The sequence below is a fragment of the Vipera berus genome, assembly GCF_964194415.1.
Source record: "Vipera berus genome assembly, chromosome: 5".
NCBI classification, from domain to species: Eukaryota; Metazoa; Chordata; class Lepidosauria; order Squamata; family Viperidae; genus Vipera; species Vipera berus.
The window spans coordinates 84,672,879-84,693,437 of NC_138207.1; the positions used below are offsets into that span (position 1 = coordinate 84,672,879).

A 20,559-nucleotide genomic window follows, 5' to 3' on the forward strand; every position below is an offset into this window, starting at 1 on the left:
GTAAAATGTGAATGCAAAAAAAGCAAATTTTTAAAAAGTCCAGTGTCCTGAGGTGGTGATACCATTGCTGAACAGTGTTTAATACACATTTACTAGGTCAAAACTTGAATAGGGAAAGTAAAAGAGAAAAAAATAATCTGTATTATTGTTAGAAAGCTGAGGAAAGAAGACTCATATTCTAATAACATGAAAACATATACTACAATTGTGAAGTAAATCTCTCTTTTAGAAATTGTGAGACCAAATTCCAGTAGGTAGTTCCTTCATAAACAAGGAATAACAAGAGTTCTTTCATAATTCTAAGTTGCAGGGCTTTTTTTCTCATTGAACGCTCAGAATGGAGTTCCGGCACCTTTTTTGGATGGAACCTTGTAGGGTAGGCAAGGCAGGTTGTATAACATGTGTGAGTTCTGGCACCTTTTTCTTTTACAAAAAAAGCACTGCTAATGTTCTGTACCAGCCTGCTACCGGCCCTGCAGAAAAGGCAGGGACAACCCCTTTACAAACGGCAAGAGGCTGGAAATAAGCCTGCCAAATTTATTAACATAAAACAGCAAAACAAGACACCAACCATGAAACAGGAGCTATGAAACAGGAACTAATCAAGCGGTTGCCTTCAGCAAACCAGCCCTCCCACGCATTCCCCTTTTATACAGTTCAGGGCGTGGCTTCTCTCTGCCTCCTTCCGAGGTGCCCCATTGCCTTCCTCTGTTTACTCCTGATTGACTGCCTCCTGCGTCGGGCGTCCTTGAACAGGGCCAGCTGTGGGTCATCTTCATCCACGCTGTCAGGCTCACACAGCTGGGTCTCCGTCGTGACCAGGTGGGAGGTGCCTGGCTGAGGGCTCTCATCAGCAAGCTCTCCAAACCCCTCAGCAAGCTCTCCAACACCCCCCCTCCTCCTCTGAGTCGTCCGACCCAACTGCCGAACCCACAGGCTGACCCTGAATCACAACAGCTAAGTTGTAAACATTGCCAAACTTATGTTTGCAAAAGTTAGGTTGATACTTTGTCACCAAGACAGGTTTTATTTTCTTCCAAATGAGCAGAATTTTCTAGACCGAAGACACCTCATATATCTTTTTTAAAAAAAAACAAATATTACACTAACAACTTTATAACCCTCTGGTACATTCCAAAAGTGTTTTCAATAGCCATAACATTGTGGTAAACTCTTAGCAACCTTCTCCAGGATAACCTGTACCCAGCCTGGCTTCATTGCTACCTTACCTAGTGCCAGTCTTGGATGTATTTTTGGTCTGCTGGTTCTTTTATTCTTCAGAATTAATCCTAAAGGACATAGGCTATCTATTATCTTCAGAGTCAATGCTGAGGCTGGATGCTGCACTTGCATTGCTTTGGCCTTTTTTTTATAGATTTATATAGTTGGGTGGCCAATACATTTAAACAAATACGCAGTACAGATGGTCCTCAACTTATGATCACAGCTGAGCTCAAAATTTATGCTGCTAAATGAGACATTTGTTAAGTGGGTTTCTGCCCCATTTTACAAACTTTTTTGCCACCGTTGTTAAGTGAATCACTGTCGTTAAGTTAGTAACATGGTTGTTAAGTGAAGCTGGCTTCCCCATTGACTTTGCTTGGCAGAAGGTCACAAAAGGTGTTCACGTGACCTCCGGGACACTGCAACAGTCATAAATACCTGCCAGTTGTCAAGCATCTGAACTTTGATCACGTGACCTTGGAGGATGCTGCAAGGGTTGCTAAGTGTGAAAAATGGCTGCAAGTCACTTTTTTTTAGTGCCCGTTGTAACTTCAGACAGTTATTAAATGTATTGTTTTAAGTTGAGGACTGCCTGTGTTCAATTTTAGTCTTTTCTAAAAGACGAAAAGAAGACAATGGGGCAGGGGTGTCAAACTCAATTTCATTGAGGGCCGCATCAGCATTGCGGTTGCCCTCAGGGGGCCGGGTGGGTGTGGCCTGGGTGGGCGTGGCCTACTGGGTGGGTGTGGCTAGAGTGCGTATGGCCTACTGGGTGGGCGTGGCCAGCTCTACATCGTTCGCATCAAGGGTGCCTATGGGGGCCTGGGCAGGAGTGGGACAGATCTGAGGGTCTCTGGCAGGAGGAGGGTCTCTGGGCCAGGGCCAAGGCAGTGGGGGCCGTTCCCTCATTGTTTCTAGGATGGCTTCATATGAACTTCATATGAAACCACTTCGCGGGCCGCATCCGGCCCCCGGGCCTTGTGTTTGACATGTCTGCAATAGGGTATCTGTACAACATCAATCAACAATAGTTCCTATCACAGCAGCAGCAGCAGCGGCGGCGGCAGTGGCAGCAGCCTGATCGCACTCCTTGGCTTCATCCTTACACCGGAGACGTTTAGCAGGAGTAAAACCTCCCTAAGGCTTTACAATCACTGTAGAAATATTGCACTCTTTAACAGGCACTATAAAAAGAAAACTGCAAGGTTCCAGAAATGCTGAAGGAGAACAGGTATGGAGAAGAAGAAAAAAAAAAGGAAAAAAAACACTATTTCAGCATCAAGAGGAAATGAATTTCAAGGCAGAGAAGAGGTGCCTGGAATTCAAAACACGTCGGCTGCAAAAAGTGCATTTTTAGCTTTGGTATTTCATAAAGGAAGGACAAATCTTTTTTTTCTTTTCTTTTCTTTAAAAAAGGCTCAATTCAAATTTACTGTGCCAAGCCCTCCTGTATCATACTTTTACCTGAAGCTGTCCGATGCCAGTCTGTTAGTGGTCAAATATTTCCTCCTAGCCTTTAGAAAAACACTGAAGAATATTGCCTGAAATGCTGGGATAGGATGAAGTGACAGCATGTCGGAACCTTGACTTGGTGTCAGATTTTTGTCTTTTGATGTTTATGGTTTTAATACTTTTATGTTTTAATTTTTCATTGGAAGTCTCCCAGAATTTGATGTAAGATGGAGGGCTATATAAATGCTTTAAATAAATATTTCTTACCTAACGGAGTGCAAGTTAATAAGATATTGAAGGAGTTGCTATATTCGATGACTAACTTCATTTTATTAGGGTTTTTTTAAAAAAAATATCCCACCTTTATTATTTTTATAAATAACTCAAGATGGTGAACATGCATAATATTCCTTCCTGCCCTTATTTTTCACACAACAACCACCGTGTGAGTTGATTTGGGACTGGCTCAAAGTCACCCAGCGAGCTTTCATGCCTAAGGCGGGACTACAACTCACAATCTCCTGGTTTTAGCCTGGTGCCTCAACCTCTAAATCAAAAAGACTCTTATGCACATTTCCACATCCGCTAATCACATCTGGGTGCACAATGCACCACACCAAATTGATGGAGTGACCTCAAAGCCGTGTTTCTTGGTTTTATGAAATGACCTTCAATCAGCCATATCAATAAGGCAACAAATATTATTAGCTAGGAATATTATTAAATTTCCATAAGGCTAGCAGCCTCCTTTCCATGCTGATGGCAGAAAAATGGTAGCAATTAACACGGAAACAAAGGCTTCTAATCTTTAACACACCAAATGGAGGAATGGAGACTTGCTAGAGCGGCGTGATCGATTTTTGAAATTTCTAGTCTTGTTTGAAAGAACAGAATGCTTTTCTTGCCACTGACACAACCACGGAGAAGTCCATCAGAAGATGGACTAGGAGATACATCACACTTTCCTATATGAGCCTGTTATTTACCAGTGGCTGCTAGACAATTTACTAAAGACAAGGCTGCACTACAACCAATATAATCACAATGTCTGCGACTTGGTACAGAGCTGTTCTTCTACTACACCTCTGGGCTGCTTTACTGTGATTCATTTCCAATGGTGGTTATAATTCAGTGTCTGGGGTGTTATCCTAAATAAACAGCACTGCAGCAAGTCAGCACATATCATTTCTTACTGACGTTTTGTTTCAAGCTGAACATCACTCCTACGTTGAATGAGCAGTGAGAGCTGCACACATTTCTGCAAGCCTATTTTCTAGTGAAATAACCACACCAGTGTTCAGAAGTAAAAGTGCCCCCATGATACCCACCAATGCAAAAAAAAACATCAGGAGCACCACCAAAATACAGTGATGCCAGTTCTAGAGAAGATCTATAATTACTTCCTGCTTTTGCTAGCAGGAATGTTCTCTCACTGAGTTTACAAAACAAAGTCACCACTGGAAACAGTCACTTTGTTGTTTATGCATATGTTCTACAGCGGTGGGAAATGACTTATCTCCACACATCTCATCAACACAAGAACAAGGAGCTAAGGGAGTCCCTCCTCAGATCCCTGCTCATGCTGGATGCCTCGACATAAACCATAATCACCCATATCTCTAGTTTATTAACTCTGACCTCACATGCACGGCAGCCATGCTTTCTATTCAGAGCTTTTGCGAAGTGCTTTAAGTATTTTATGTATCGACTACAAATCCCATCTAACATAGAAACTCACCCACGTCCAGCTTGATCCTAATTTTTTGGGCAGTTATACTGCTGCTGTTATCGTCTATCCCAGGAAAACCTAGAGTCATAAGGTTCATAGCTCTGCTTATCAATGAAGGTGAATATATGTGTCCCAGGATTATGTTGCAGGATCCAATCTGGGTCGGTCACTGGGACCACTGGACTTAGTCTTCTGAGCTTTCGGACTTGTGCTGGAGCCCACCCTCAGGGACCTCCTCTCTAGCCTCTCCAGCTCTGCTTGCTAATTGGTGTAGCCATCAACTTTATGGTTGTACTTCATTTATGGCAGCCATTTTAGTAATTCCTGGTTTTTAGGATTTATAGCCTCATAAATTGGGAAACGGGGGGGAAAAAATAATCCCAGAAGGAAGTAACTACAAATCATTTCCATTGCAGCAGAGGAACCACACATTACACAAAAAATGTATATTACTCGTTTTCCCACAATTTACCTGAAATGTATGGTGGGTTTTCGCCCCACCCACCCCCGCCCTAAGCACAGCATTATTCATCTAAGTAGGAAAACATGGCTTTTCAGTAGAGCCGCAAATCAAGTTGGTTAATTTTACCATGTCCAAGTTTGAAAATGAATCCAATAGTAGCATCTAACCATACATTCAAGCTGGGGTAGACCAGCTAGAGAAGGAAAGAAAAAATAGATCACAACATGCTATAGTCGCCTGCTATAAAAGATGTGTTAATGTTTACCATGAGAGGTTATTTACTTCCTCACTAAGAGTTTAAAAATCCAAAGGGGAGAGGGGAGAAGAAGCAAAAATTGGGAAAAAAAGTTACACCCCCACACTCGCCTACCAAGAGTTCTTAGGTGGCTTCTCACAGCAGAATCTCTAGACCATGAATTGAGAAGTGACAACTTCCTAATTTTGCATGCCAAGACCAGAGGCTCATGGCTGCAATAGGCTGCCTCTTCACACCTGCCAGGGCATTGGAAAAAGCCGTAAAATACTATAGGCAGCTTGCGTCGTTCCAAATAAGGTCGCACTTTGGAAAAGGGAAGACCATAATTGGCACCTGTAGAGTTCTAGACCACATCTGGACTCTCTTTTTATATACCTATCTTGGCAGAGCAATGGGATGTGTGCCACAGAACCCAAAAGCAAGGTGCACAATATTAGCTTATTAGAAGATGATATCTGATTTCCTTAAGTCCCTCCCTACTCTTGAGTTCTCTAGGAATAACCAATCTGTGAAATCCTGTGAAATAGACAAGACAAATCCCCTTGGTACTGAGCTTCCAAACAGCAACACATACAGATTCAGATGACACCAAAGCCTGCCAGAAACCTCTTTGTGCACATTTGTGCACATTTCCTGGCCAGGAGGGGTGTGGAAAAAAAATAGGACTAGTGTGCCAGACGAGGCGAAGGGAAGAAGCAAGGAGCACATTTCCCTCTTCTTCTAAGCTCCTTCAGCATTGGGAACGAGATGATCACATCCTATTAGGAAAACAGCAATAGTCATCTATTCGCATTTGCTCTGAAGACAAAATCAGTATTTCTTGGTTAATTCGGACCAACATGTTATTCTTAGGAATAGCTGTTGTATTTTGCTTGAATTTAGAAAGGGACCAGCAATGTTTGGTCCTTTTCTTTTCCACATTTGCTTCTTCCACCCTCCAACTTTTGGAGCCGCTATAGTTCGGAGGACTTTTTTTTTTGTCTAGAGGCATTCTGCAATACTTTCATCCAGAATAGGAAAGTATTTTAAGTTTTTTTTTTTTTAAAATAATAATCCGTAGAATTGTGCCATATTTGAAAACTATGAGGATTCCATAAAGGCAAGGCTACTGGTTGCCCATACAACATATTGTTTTTATTTTTATTTTATTTTAATCCCATTTATATCCCGCCCTTCTCCGAAGACTCAGGGCGGCTTACAATTTAAAGCACAAACCAATGTGCTTAGCAATAGCCTTCATTCTATGTATATGCCTGCTTGTTAGGGCTTTCGGGCCCTCCCAAGTGGCATTATTACAAAGTCAGCTTAATTGCCCCCAACAATCTGGGTCCTCATTTTACCTACCTCGGAAGGATGGAAGACTGAGTCAACCTTGAGCCTGGTGGGATGCGAACCTGCACTAATTGCAGGCAGCTGGTGTTACTTAAGGAGGCATTAGCCAACTGCTCCACCACTGCTTGAAGTCATTGAATGATCAAGAAAGTTCAACATACAGGAAGACCCACCAATGAAGTCTTACTTCATTCAGCAACAAAGTCTTACACTAAACATCAGGCACTATGTTTACTGTTCACTGTATATTTTGAGATCCATCCATCCATCCATCCATCCATCCATCCATCCATCCATCCATCCATCCATCTCCAGGGTGGATTGATGAACTTTCCTTTGCTTTCTTTTCATATTAATTTCAATGCTTTAATGTCTAAGCCAGTACACAGGCACAACCAGCCAATATTTTCAAGAGACATTTCAATCAGAAAGCAAACAGAGATAGGCTTTCTACTTCTGGAATTTAAGGTCCTAAATAGCCTCTGTGTCCTCTGGGGGCCTCTCCTCGAGATCCAGATTAATTTATTTGTTTATGCTTTTCTCAGTATCGCACCCACTGAGAATCTTCACTGCTTAGGCTGCCCTCTCCGAACTTTGCTTTAATCCTCCCTATACTCTCTTGCAATCTGTCAGATAGGCCAGTAAGCCTCTGATGGAATTTGATAGCCCTTGCAAAAATTGGTTTTCCTGGAGAGCTGCAGCAGCTACTTTACAAACTCAGCAGCAAATACAGGAAGCATGAGTTTCTGAAAAGAAGCGAAGGACCCGTTACTTCATATTATTAGACTTGTGCAAAGCATTCAGAAGTGGGGGTTGTGACACAAAGCGTGTTGTCATGAGTGAAGGGCCCTTCCTGAAAGCAAAAAAGGAGCCCTATCCTATGGAAGACTTACATTCAGGGCATTTTTTGTCATAGAACGCTCAGAACGGAGTTCCGGCACCTTTTTTGGATGGAACCTTGTAGGGTAGGCAAGGCGGGTTGTATGACATGTGTGAGTTCCGGCACCGTTTTACAAAAAAAGCACTGCTTACATTTGGCTTCAGATATCTCCCTAGCTGTGACTGAGTTGTGTCCATGCATTATTATTTCACCAGCAGACTCAATACTAGTATTTTTTGTGAGTGCACAAACACATGCAAGCAATTTGAGAGTTATCTCAGGAGCCATGCTATGAAACCAACATGGTAGCTTTAACACTTCAAGGAAAGCTTGTTTGTGCTAGCATGGGTTGTTACCTCCTTTCTAATGCTTTGTGTGGTCCAGCTACACACAAAGATAGGGCAAGTGAATAGAGCAGGGGTATCAAACTCAATTTCATTGAGGGCCGCATCAGCATTGCGGTTGCCCTCAAGGGGCCGGGTGGGTATGGCCAGGGTGGGCGTGGCCTACTGGGCGGGCGTGGCCAGCTCTACATCGTTCGCATCAAGGGTGCCTATGGGGGCCTGGGCAGGAGTGGGACAGATCTGAGGGTCTCTGGCAGAAGGAAGGTCTCTGGGCCAGGGCCAAGGCAGTGGGGGCCGTTCCCTCACTGTTTCCAGGATGGCTTCGGGGGCCACATGAAACCACTTCGTGGGCCGGATCCGGCCCCCGGGCCTTGTGTTTGACATGTCTGGAATAGAGTAAATGGCTTTTAAAAATGTCTACCACTAAGCCCTCTGGGAAAGTCTTGGAAGTGCAGTGGAATGGGAGTGTCAATCCTTCCTGGAGGAACCACCTCAGAAGCTAGTACTAAGTTCTGTGTGTTCAAATTTAGTTTAATCAGATCTCCCGATATTTCTCTTTGCTTCTGCAGTTCTTTTGAACCTATGCTACATATCTAAAGATACTGAACCCAATCAGGTAAACTGGACCATTGTGAAGTTAGGAGTTTCAAATGATTTTATCTTTATCTTTTATCTAACTAGTAATTAAGTCTTGCTCCATGCTGAGCAAATTTCGTAGTACCTTCTTCTTAATAAAAATAAACATTTAATGATGATATAGGTGGGGAGAAAGCTGTAATGCATAGGTTTTTAATAATATGGATCGATACTGTGTTGACCATTGTTAGTTAATATTTAATTATTCATAAAGAAGGATATTTTGGAAAATTATGAGTTCCGTGACATGTTAAATCCCTGGTTTATTTATTTGTATTGTATTATTTTCCTCCTTTTTCATATTCTCTCTTGCACTTGTTTACATGTATGTTTTTAGTAGAAAATGAAGAAGCTAAAGTGGAATTTTAGAATTCAAACAGATAGGCACCTACCAAATAACACCCCAGATTTAACAATTGTCCATCAGAAAGACAAAAAAAAACCAACTCTGGATGGTGGACGTGGCAGTACCTGGAGACAGCAGAATAAAAGAGAAGGAACTGGAGAAGATAATGAAATGCAAAGGCCTGCAAATCGAAATAGAACTGAGCAAAAAGGCAAACATGGTTCCAATAGCAATAGGCAGCTTGGGTGCCATCCCAAAACAGTTGGAGCAGCACCTGAACACCACTGGCATTGACAAATTCACCAACAATCAATTGTAAAAAGCAGCTTTACTTGGAATAGCTTACATCATGCAATGATCCCTTTAACACATGGAACAACCACATCTCCCTATCCCAGATTCTTTGGAAGGGCTCAAAAGGTGGATAAAAATGCCAGATCCAGTCTGAACATCTGGCTGGCTGTGAGACGAACTATAATAACGAAAAAGAAGCACCCAGCGCTGAGACTCTTCTATTGGCCTTCTGGCTACTGGCCTATGGCATTTCATAGGGTTCAATACTGTTCCCCCTTGCTATTTAACATTTACATAATTCCCCTGGAGCCTTGTGTCATGAATAAGCAGAGGAAACTCTCTCTTCTTTGCATCTCATGCCAAGCAGGTGGTAGAGGTCTTTAAACAGTTAACAGAGATTTGTTAGTTACATCTTGTAGAGATGGTCAACTGACTTCTGAAAAGAATCGTGCTTGGGCAACAAAACTGACCTGGGAATTGGAGTTCAAGCTGTGTTGAATAGTAGCATTCTACTTGAGAACACAGATTCACTGTTTCGTCTGGGCTCATTTTTTTAAGCTTGAAGACCCAGATATTACTAATCCTCAAGAGTATCTTTAATCTACTTAGGCTGCTATGCTGAGCCTAAACAACTCCGATTTGTCCAAAGAGACATATGCTTTAGATTCATGTTGTCTGGACTCCTACATGACACTGTAAAGAAATCTCAGCAAATAGCAGCAACAGAATAATCTTGTCTTTGTTTAGAACAGGGGTCGGCAACCTGAAAAAGCAAAAGAGCCACTGGGAACACATTAAAAAAAAGTGGGAGCCGTGCGCATGCATCCAAGCAGGCGCACGCGCATACAAAATGTTTTGCGCATGTGCAAAATGTTGTTTTTTGCGCATGCGCATGCGTGGATACACGTGCGCGGTTCCACTTTTTTTTATGTGGACGCACCTGCACGCCAGCGGCAACGGGTCTCCGTGGTGACGGCTGCTGGGTTGCGGCGCTGCCTTCAGCCCGGGCGTCGCTGGAGCCACCCCCGGGACCTCCAAACTGCAGCCCGACCTCCGCCCGAACACCAGCAGGTCTCAACACGGGTGTTCGGGCGGAGCTGCGCGCGCACCTCCGCCCGAACAGCAGTTTGGAGACCTGCTGGTGCCGGTTTAGAAAGCTGCCGCGGGCCACAGCAGCTTTCTAAACCGGCACCAGCAGGTCTCAAAACCGCACCTCCGCCCGAACACCAGCAGGTTTCCAAACGGGTGTTCGGGCGGAGGTGCGAAAGAGGTGCGCGTGCAGCTCTCCAAACCTTTGGAGTGGTGCGCACGCACCTCCTCCCGTTCGGAGTGGTGCGCGCGCACCTCCACCCGTTCGGAGTGGTGCACGTGCACCTCCTCCCGTTCGGAGAGGTGCGCGCGCACCGGGCGACTGGGAGCCGCAGGAGATGGCTCAAAGAGCAGCATGCGGCTCCGGAGCCGCGGGTTGCCGACCCGTGGTTTAGAACATAAAAGACCATTAGGTAGTAGCAGGGCAGTGGGCTAGATCAGAGTTCCCCAACCATTCGGGTTTGACGGTCCGGAATGGGAGGAGGGGGGAAAGAAGGGATGCTTTTGTGTGGGTGGGGGGGTTGAATACACATGCGTGTGCATCCGCATGCACAAACAATCGTGCGAGTGGGGCCGTGAGCACAAGTGGGAGCAAGCACCCACAACACTCGCGGTGACTCGAGCATTCGTGCATGGGGCCATAAATGCCTGTGACGTTCGCAGTAACACTTGTGTGAGTGGGGCTGTGCGTGCACAGGCACGCACTGGCCAACCACTCATGCTGCCTGGTGGCCAATAGGCTGCAACCCAGTAGTGGACCATGGCCAACTGTTTGGGGACCCCAGGCTAGATGCACAACACTTCAATAGAGTATCCAGAAATTAAAATTGGATGAAAAGGCTGCCTATGAGACAATTAACATGGAGGATGTTACTCCATAATTGGCTACAGATGAAAGTGTTGCAGTTGACTTTAAACCCCTACATAGTTTTGAACCAGAGCCAGCTGATACTTGAAGGGTCTTGCTGTTAAGAACTGGCATTTTTCTGTGGTTGAGCCTAACTTTTGGAAATTGGTGGGAATCTTTCATTGTAGGAAAGCCTTCAAGGTGTAATTTGGGAGCTGTCTTACAATTTCAAATGCATGCATTCTTGCTATATAGTCTTTTTAGTATTGCTGTGAGCAGCCTATACAGGATAGAAAGAAATGTTCTTAAAAATAAGCAGAGAAGTTTCATCTCTGGCAAGAGAGCAGAAAACAGTGCTCATTTGCTAATACAGGTAGTCCTCGATTTACAACCATTCATGTAGTGACCAAAGTTACAACAACACTGAAGCAAAGTGACTTATAACTGTTTTTATAACCACTGCAGCATCTCCATGATCGGCTGCTTGGCAACTGGTTCATATTTATGACGTCCTGCTGTGTCCTGGGGTCATGTGATCACTTTTTGCGAACTTCTGACAAGCAAAGTCAAACGGGAAAGCCAGATTCACTTAACAACCTTGTGACTAACTTAACACCTGCAGTGATTCACTTAACAATTGTGGCAAGAAAGGTTGTAAAATGGGGCAAAACTCACTTAACAACTGTCTCGCTTATCAATCGAAAGTTTGGTGTCAATTGTGGCCGTAAGTTGAGGACTACCTGTATGCAGGAGGCTGATGGTTCCCAATCTGAAAATTAGGCCACTATGAAGAAAATTGAGGAAGAGGAGCATGTGATTAAACTGACAGCTTCATCAGTAAAAGCAGAAAGCTGGCAAAATGTTTAACTTTTAGGAAGGCAAGATATCCACTTCCTCTTTCCAGAAGCAAAAAGTTACATATGAATAATCTTCTAGGCTAGGAGTTTTCAACCTTTTCACCCACTGTACCACTTTTAGGATATGGCAACATCTGAGTACCACCGGTCACCCACCAAGGTGTCAAAAACTTGATGACCAAAAAAAAAAAAAGTGATGAAGTACAGGTAGTCCTCGACTTACAACTGTTTGCTTAGTGACTGTTCGAAGTTACAATGGCACTGAAAAAAGTGCCCCCCAGGCCATAGTCGAGCAAGACACCTGCCTGCCCGCCCAGCGGCGCTCTTCTTCCTGTCCGAGGTTTTCATTGTTGTGAGCATTTCTGTTGAGGATTGGCAGCGGGGATGGGGGCGGTGTTTGCTTTTTATTCCCTATCTGCTGGGTGGTTGCAGCAGGTTTTGGTCATTTCACATGACCCTGGGACACTGTGACCGTCATAAATATGAATCAGTTGCCAAGCATCTGAATGTAAATGACAAGACCCTGGAGGTGCTGTAATATTCCAGCTGATCGGTGCTTCTTCTGGGCTCAGCAGAAGTGCCAGGATCAGCGCCAAGCTCCAGCTGGAGCCTGGCGCTGATCCTGGTGCTTCCGCTGAGCCATGGCAGCCCACAAGAAGCGTTGATCCTGGCGCTTTCGCTGAGCCCTGACAGCCCTGCAGCTCCAGTCATCTCTCGCTCAGGCTTGTGCGGTGCTGCCACTGGTTCAGCTCATTCCCCTCCCCTGCTACCACTTTTCTAGGATGGTCGCGTACCACCTGCCAGGTGCCAATGTACCACAGGTGGTACCCGTACCAGTGGTTGAAAAGCCCTGTTCTAGGCCAATGATCCCCAACTTTTTTTGGACCAGCAGTGGTGACAGCAGTGAGGGGGAGGTGATGGTTTTGTGTGTGCAATATGATCCTGCACATGCGCAAGTAAAGCTTTGTGCACTCACCCATCACTTGTGCAGCCCAGTTCTCAACGGGCCGTGGACCGGTACCAAGGGTTGGGGACCCCTGCACAAGACCTAGTACTATTGTATCTTCCAGCATCTTGATCCTACATTTTGAAAAGACCTCTTGCAGTCAGCCTCTGGGGATTTTGATTTTTATTGGAACAAAATAGCTAGAAGGAGACATGTAGTTCTCCAGTTCCTCTCTACTTTCTGAATCTACTTCACCTTCTCACTGAAGCTCCTGTTGAGAATCTCATAGCTGTTGGAAGTGGGAATCTAGTTCAGAACAATGCGAAAGGGCTAAACTATTCTCCTTCACTACTGGTGCTCTGATTAAGACTGGAGTTGAATATAGTGTATATTCCAAATAACCAGTGCTTGGAAGATCTGATTCCATGGGAAATATGATTTGAGTTTCTGCTTGGCTAGAGGAGTTGATATCTCAGTGCAAAAGGCACAACTATCTACCTTTTCCAAAGGTGGTGCCTACAAAGAATAAACTACACTGCCTGTTCTCTAATTCTGCTATTCATCCTAGCTACAAGATAAATAAATACTGGGCCCAGGTCAGCCTTGTATGCCCGATAGTGATTCAAGCCTCCAAAATCTGCTTCTTGAGCTTGCCATGGCCAAGGGGTCTACATGTAATGACTAAGCAGAGCACTGCATTCCCTAAAGCTATCATGAGAATTCTGTCTCCATCTCTGCCTATCAGATCCAAACCTGTGATCTGCATTGCTCTTTTATTCGCTGGAGCTCCTGATTTAAATAGCAGTTACAATTATGTAGCTGAAAGTTGTCATGGTCCATATATTATAAAAAAAAAGTCTCTTTACATCTGTGAGCTTAACAGATGATGGTCAGGGCAACTGGAAAAGCTATAAACGTTTATCAGGCTCAGAAAGTCTTTTATCTCAAGGCTGGCAATTTGTACCTTCTTTTGTATCGATTTCTTCTCTATGAATTAGGATTCCTATGCAAGGCAGCGGAGGAATTTCAAATGCCTATGCAGATATTTAAAAAAAGCAAAAAAGATGTATTTATTTGCAAAACAATTGCATTAAACCATCTCTCTCTTTGTGCTTCACACACACACACACACACACACACACACACACACACACCTCTTGTAAACATGAGCAAAATCTTTCAGGAATTGGGATGAGCAGTGATTTAGAATCTTCTGCAGGTCAATTTCAGTGCCTAAAACAAAAGTCCACGTAATTCCAAATTTTATTTCTTACAGGGGAAGAAAAATCCAGAGAGAGAAAAGAAAAACCCGAACACCATGAGTTTCTCCACCCAGTGTATATTTTCTTTTGTTTTCATCTTTCTTGATTTTTGTTTCTATTTGTATTTTATCTTATAATACACCTTAACTTTTTTTTAAGTTAATATTTTCACCACTAGGTCCCACTGGCTTGTTGGGAGCAAGACAATATAAAGCTGTAATTTTCAAGGGAACTGCTCAAGCATTTCAAGTGAATAGGGGGAAAAAATGGCAAAATAAAGGTATAATCACAAAAAGCTTAGTGGGAGAAAACAATAATGAAGGGAATGTAATTCTAGAAATATTAACGTTATCACTATTTTGTTCAACACTGAACCAATACTGAGAACCAACGTGGACTCTACTTACCCTTGTATTTGCTGCTAATAAAAACAGAACCCCCAGATCTATACATAGAATAACAAAGTTGGAAGAGACCTTGGGAGGCCTTCTAGTCCAGCCCTCTGCTCAAGATTTTTTACCATTCCGGACAGGAAGTGATTTAGCAAAGTCAAGTCAAATCATAAAAATGTCATACTTACACGGATATCTGAGGATCCCTGCTCTTCAGGAGAAATGTCTTCTGAGCAGTTCTGAAGCTTGTACATCCAGTAATGCTTTGCAGTGATGATAAAATTTAAGGGCAAGAGAGAGTTGGTCCCAAGGAGGAAGAAAATAATATAAGTGGCATTCCAATGGTCTTTAGGCTCCTCACGGAGTGCTTTCTCTTCTTGGATCATGGAGTTCGTTGACTTGTACAAAAAGCTTGTGCTGGGCTGGAAGTCATCTTCGCTGTCTTCCAAATCAAGAGACACTTTTGTGAAGAAAACAAGCGTATATAAAATGATACGATAATATCATTATGGTGATGTATTAATCTTAAAATCTTTTGTTACCTGATGACTAATGTAAGTCCCCAGCGTCAGAATTACTGTATGGTTTAATTCTTCGTAGCAACAAAGAGCTATAAATTAAGTTAGGGCTTGCTTGCTTGCTTTCAGATAGATATGCACAATGGGGATTGCGTCTAGCTCCTGCAACCTGAATGCAGTTCTCAACTTATGGAAGATAAGAGCGGAAATACTGGTGTACCTTAGAAAAAAAATATAAATCTTATTATTTGATCTGATATCTGATATTTGGTACCAAGTCAGATGCTGGCTTTTTTTTTAAAATCCCATTTATATCCCGCCCTTCTCCGAAGACTCAGGGCGGCTTACAATCTAAGCACAAATCAAATGTGCTTAGCAATAGCCTTCATTCTATGTATATGCCTGCTTATTAGGGCTTTCGCCCCCCAAGCCGCATTATTACAAAGTCAGCTTAATTGCCCCCAACAATCTGGGTCCTCATTTTACCTACCTCGGAAGGATGGAAGGCTGAGTCAACCTTGAGCCTGGTGGGATGCGAACCTGCACTAATTGCAGGTAGCTGGTGTTACTTAAGGAGGCATTAGCCCACTGCCCCACCAAGGCTCTTCTTCAGCCCAGTGTTCTAAGTGATGACGTTTGCTCCCTTCAGGATGGAGAGAGTTTACCCAATCCTACCTGAAGAAACCAGAAGCTGAGGTTGAGAAGTTCTTCATGAAAGGATGTAGGCTCCTTGACTAGTTAGTTGCCAGATACAGTCAGCAACATTCCAGAGAGCTGCTAGATGGCAGCAGAGATACAGAACATTTACTCTTTCCTGCTCTCTATTGGTGGTTCATAGTTCTGCAGTGCAGCACTGGTAATCCTATCCTTGAGTTTATTGAGAAACAAAATCCCATCTAGCTATCATTAAGCATTGCAGCAACAGATTAAACATTCCAGCAGATCCTATCACTCAGAGGTCCCCAACCTACGGGCCGTGGCCCACTACCGGCCCGCGGCCTCTTGGCCACCGAGCCGCATGAGTAGCTGGGCAGTGCACGCACGTGTGCGTGTGTTCACCCCCCCTCGTGCCACCGTTGCCGGAAGTGTTGTGCAGGCAGTGGCAGCGCTGCTAGTAGTGCGTGGATGGCGGCAGTGCCGCAAGTAGCAACTAGGCCGCAGCGTGATCCTCATATGGTGGTGGCATTACTTCAGGCCCAAGTGTGAGCCTCACGCTGAGGCAGCATCGCCGCGAGCCTGGAGGCGCCGCTGCCACAAGCCTCACACAGGCGTCGCTGTCACTGAGAGCCTCACGTGCATGCTCGCAGCCCCATTTGCATGGGGCGCATGCTCGCAGTCTTTGTACGTGCACGTGAATATGTGGCCATATTCCCATTTGCGCATGCAGACGCGTAAGGCGCCTGCCCCTCCCTCCCTCTCCCACCAAAACGCAAAGGTTGGAGACCCCTGTATAAATGGACCAGAAAAATTGCTGGGCATTGTGCACTAATTTGTAATCCAGCACCAGCTTGAAAAAATGGTCATTTTTTTAAAGTGTCATTGTAACTTGAAACGCTCACTAAACAAACTACAGTTGTATAGCAATACCCTTAAGGACACCCTATGGGGAAGGGCTGGGTCAACCCCAAAGCCAAACACCAAGGCTGTATCCTCCTAGGTCAGGGGGTCGGTCTGCAACCTTGACAACTTTTAAGAGTTGTGGACTTCAGCTCCCAGAATTCCTCAGCCAGCTGGGAGCTGAAGTCCACAAGTCTTAAATAAAAGTTGTCAAGGTTGCAGACCCCTGTCTTAGGTTGACCCTGGGGGGAAAAAAAAACAACGAACCGTTACAGGTCTCAGCCCGGCTGAATTCGGAATTTGCCTGTATGCCGACGTTCAAAAGTTGTTTTTGGTCTAGCGCGCACACGGGAGTCGCGCGCGCGCACCCCGCCGGCCAGACTTCCTCGCAAGTTTAACAAAGTTAACAGAAACTAAACTTCGCCCCCCAGCCCGGAAATCTCTTCTTATTTTTCCTAAATAGCGGATGGCGGGGGAGTCGGTCGGAAAACGTTAGACCCGCCGTAAGGAGGGCGGCGTAGATACAGCCTTCCAAGCGACTCGCTAAAAAAAACAACAACAACAACCCGGGATTCGTGGAAATTGGTCCGGCAAACCGAGCAGCCAGGTTCAGACGTGCAACAAAGACACGCGTTAAGCCCCGACCCTCAAAGGGAAGGGTGCAAAAGCGAAGGCCCGCTGCAAACGGAGGAGGAAAGGGAAGCAACGACCGGCGAGCGCCAAGGCGAACAAAAGCCTCGGCGGGGCCGCGCAAAAGCGAGCCGGAGAGCCGCGGAAGAAACCACTTACTGTCTCCGCTTCTAGGCGCCTCCCCATCTAACTCATCGGTCCGGGTCGCGGTCGGGCTTTTGTCGAGCAACGCCGCCGCCGGGCCTGGGAAAAACCCCTCCCACGCCGCCTCGGCCCGGGCTTGCTTCCCTCCTTGCAGCCAGTGGAGTGGAGGGGGAAGCCGCGCGGCAAACCGGCGGCTCCTCGGCGGCCTAGTGGAAGCGCGGGCTGGCGCTAAAGGCTAAGACAACATCCTGGTTTTCGGGCTGGCCGTTGCCCAGGAGTCTTCAAACTGGGCCCTTTTATGACTTGTGGACTTCAACTCCCAGAATTCCTCAGCTAGCGTACCTGGCTGAGGAATTCTGGGAGTTGAAGTCCACAAGTCATAAAGGCCAAGTTTGAAGACCCCTGCGGCGTAAACGGTTTCGATCCGGGTTTGAGCCCGAAGGGGCGGCTTCTCTGGCCCCGGGGAAATGCCGTCGAGACGCTCCGAAGATCTTCCTTGGGGAACCGCGGAGATTCTTCTCGGGGGTGTCCGACCTCGGCAGCTTTAAGACTTGTGGACTTCAACTCCCAGAATTCCCCAGCCAGCCGTGCTGGCTGGGGAATTCTGGGAGTTGAAGTCCACAAGTCTTAAAGCTGCCAAGGTTGGATACACCTGGATAAATGAACAAAGCTGTTTCCACATGATCCTTCAGAGTGCTTGTGTATTTGTGTGGGGGGGGGAGAAGGGGGGAGTTTCTTTCAGGACAGCTGAAGCGGAAGGCACATTTCTATTCCAGTATTGGTAAAAGGGAAGGAATGTTCAATATCCTCCAAAAACTGCTTGGGACACCCCTGAAGTTCTTCTCTTAAAACAGGGGTGTCCAAACTTGGCATCTTTAAGACTTGTGGACTTTAGTTCCCAGAGTCCCCCAGCCAGCGTGTCTTAAAGATGCTCCTCGGCAGCCTAGTGGAAGCGCGGGCTGGCTCTAAGGCTAAGACAACATCCTGGTTTTTGGGCTCGCCGTTGTGGTAAACGTTTTCGATCCGGGTTTGAGCCCGAAGGGGCGGCTTCTCTGGCCCCGGGGAAATGCCGTCGAGACGCTCCGAAGATCTTCCTTGGGGAACTGCTGAGATTCTTCTCAGGGGTGTCCGACCTCGGCAGCTTTAAGACTTGTGGACTTCAACTCCCAGAATTCCCCAGCCAGCCGTGCTGGCTGGGGAATTCTGGGAGTTGAAGTCCACAAGTCTTAAAGCTGTCGAGGTTGGATACACCTGTTCTAGATAAATGAATGGCTTTGTCATACAAAGCTGTTTCCACATGTTCCTTCAGAGTGCTTGTGCATTTGTGATTGGGGGGGGAGAAGGGGGGAGTTTCTTGCAAGACAGCTGAAGCGGAAGGCACATTTCTATTCCAGTATTGGTAAAAGGGAAGGAATGTTCACTATCCTCCAAAAACTGTGCTTGGGACACCCCTGAAGTTCTTCTCTTAAAACAGGGGTGTCCAAACTTGGCATCTTTAAGACTTGTGGACTTTAGTTCCCAGAATCCCCCAGTCAGCGTGTCTTAAAGATGCCAAGTCTTAAAAAGTTATAAAGATGCCAAGCTTGGATACCTCTGTCTTAAGCGGATACATCAGCGGTGGGATTCGCACCACTTCGGCAGAACTGCTAGCTAATTTTTTGTTGCCCAAGTCCAGAATGGACTTCCGGAAGCGGCATCCACACACAGAACCAGATGTTCACGTATTTGAATCCCATCATTGGGATACATCATCATCTAACTTTGCTAGATCTGGGCGATAGTAAAAATAAAACAAAAAACAACACAGATGTGTTGGCTGTATCTTTTTTTCCCATTTGGAACGTTTGCAGTTTTGACATGGTGGAACCTATTAAAATTATTTCCCAGTTGTGAAAGTTTCGACTGTTGACTCCATAGGTTTTCCTTCTCTCGCCCATAGCCTTTCAGAACCAGTAAATTAATAACCCAGCTTCCTTAACTACTTACAGCTGAATAAAGTAACAACGTTAATCATTTATCAACAGGACCTGCCTGCTGCACAGCATTGTTTATATCTATAGTTGACTTCCGGAACATAGATGTGACTGCAGATAATACAGTAAAGCAATCTGCCACGTAGACGGTTAGCCTATAATTCCCTCTTCAAAGAAATCTGGCTCTTCCAGTCTTTTGCTCTTCAAAGATACCTGTCTGTAACTGTCATTGTCCACGGAATGCTGGGCCAAAGAATCCAATTTACTGTAAACCAATCTACTGTAACTGGAAGAGATCAAGCTGGAGTAGACCGTTCAACGCGACCACAGAAGGCTGCACTGTATGAGAATATGACTAAACAGCGCCCCCTAGAGCCTCGTAGTAACTTGGCGAGCCTGAATTAAATCTCTCTCTGTCCCCATTATGGATCTCAGACGCAGTATTTTTCCCACCCAGTATTTTAACGACTGTAATTAAAACTAGTTGGGTCGGTTTGTCATTTAATTATAGTATCATTTGGTGAGTCACAAGGTAATTTTCTGGTTGGTTGGCTAAGACGTGGTCATCAGAGATGGTGCATATGGGTTGATTAAGATACAAGACCAGCTAAGCCAGGGGTAGGCAACCTTGGCTCTTTTATGACTCGTGGACTTCAACTCCCGGAATTCCTGAGGAATTCCGGGAATTGAAGTCCACGAGTCATAAAAGAGCCAAGGTTGCCTACCCCTGAGCTAAGCTCTTCTCAAAGGCTAAGTTTGATTTAATTCTGCATTTATTTAAAGTAGACTTCCTTTGGAAGGGAGAGAGAGAGAGACTAGCACTAGGAAAATTGCCTCAGAATGCTGATTTCATTCAGACTTTCCGATAAGTCTGGCAAGTTGACATGATTTTGACTTTGGGATTTTGGGGGAAAATCAAGTTGATCCCATTTAGACATTCCAGACTGGACCAGGAAAAGTGTGTTTGCTCCTGTGCAAAAGCCTTCAACTCCCTGAACTTTGAATTTCTCCAGTTGGATTTTGAGTCAGAGGCATCCAAAAGGAATCAATATTTTGCATTCCTTTTTGCAATTCTATTCAGAAATCCAAATGATCAAACTACTTTCCGATGGAATCCCCAAATCAGTCTCATAACCCTTTTCTTCACAACGATTTTCTTCACAATAATTGTTTTGAAATATTAGGGCCAGACTAATATTTTTTCTTTTCTTTTTTTCAAAATTGTAAACAAAGTGATTGCTCCTTCTGGAACGCCATAGGCCTTTTGCTTGGCTAAAATAATGGAAGAGCACCTTCTAAATACTTTTCTGCAGATGCAAGGCCATGTTAATTGAAAATTATGGGAACTGATTTGATTTTGGGAGGGTGGATGGCTGGGAAATTCTGGG

The 20,559-nt window shown here is 45.0% G+C and overlaps 1 protein-coding gene across 2 annotated transcripts in view; it reads right to left on the minus strand.

The window, feature by feature from the left end:
- The window catches only part of SLC29A3 (solute carrier family 29 member 3), a 46,460-nt gene extending 29,042 nt beyond the window's left edge, over positions 1 to 17,418 (minus strand). For both annotated transcript variants that reach the window (XM_081328221.1, XM_081328220.1), the window contains exons 1-2: positions 17,214 to 17,418; positions 14,538 to 14,809 (exon numbers count right to left, since the gene is read on the minus strand). In XM_081328221.1, the coding sequence (XP_081184347.1) occupies positions 14,538 to 14,809; position 17,214 (273 nt within the window). In that variant the 5' untranslated portion in view covers positions 17,215 to 17,418. The remainder of the gene's footprint in view (positions 1 to 14,537; positions 14,810 to 17,213) is intronic.
- Between the last annotated feature and the right edge of the window lie 3,141 nt (positions 17,419 to 20,559).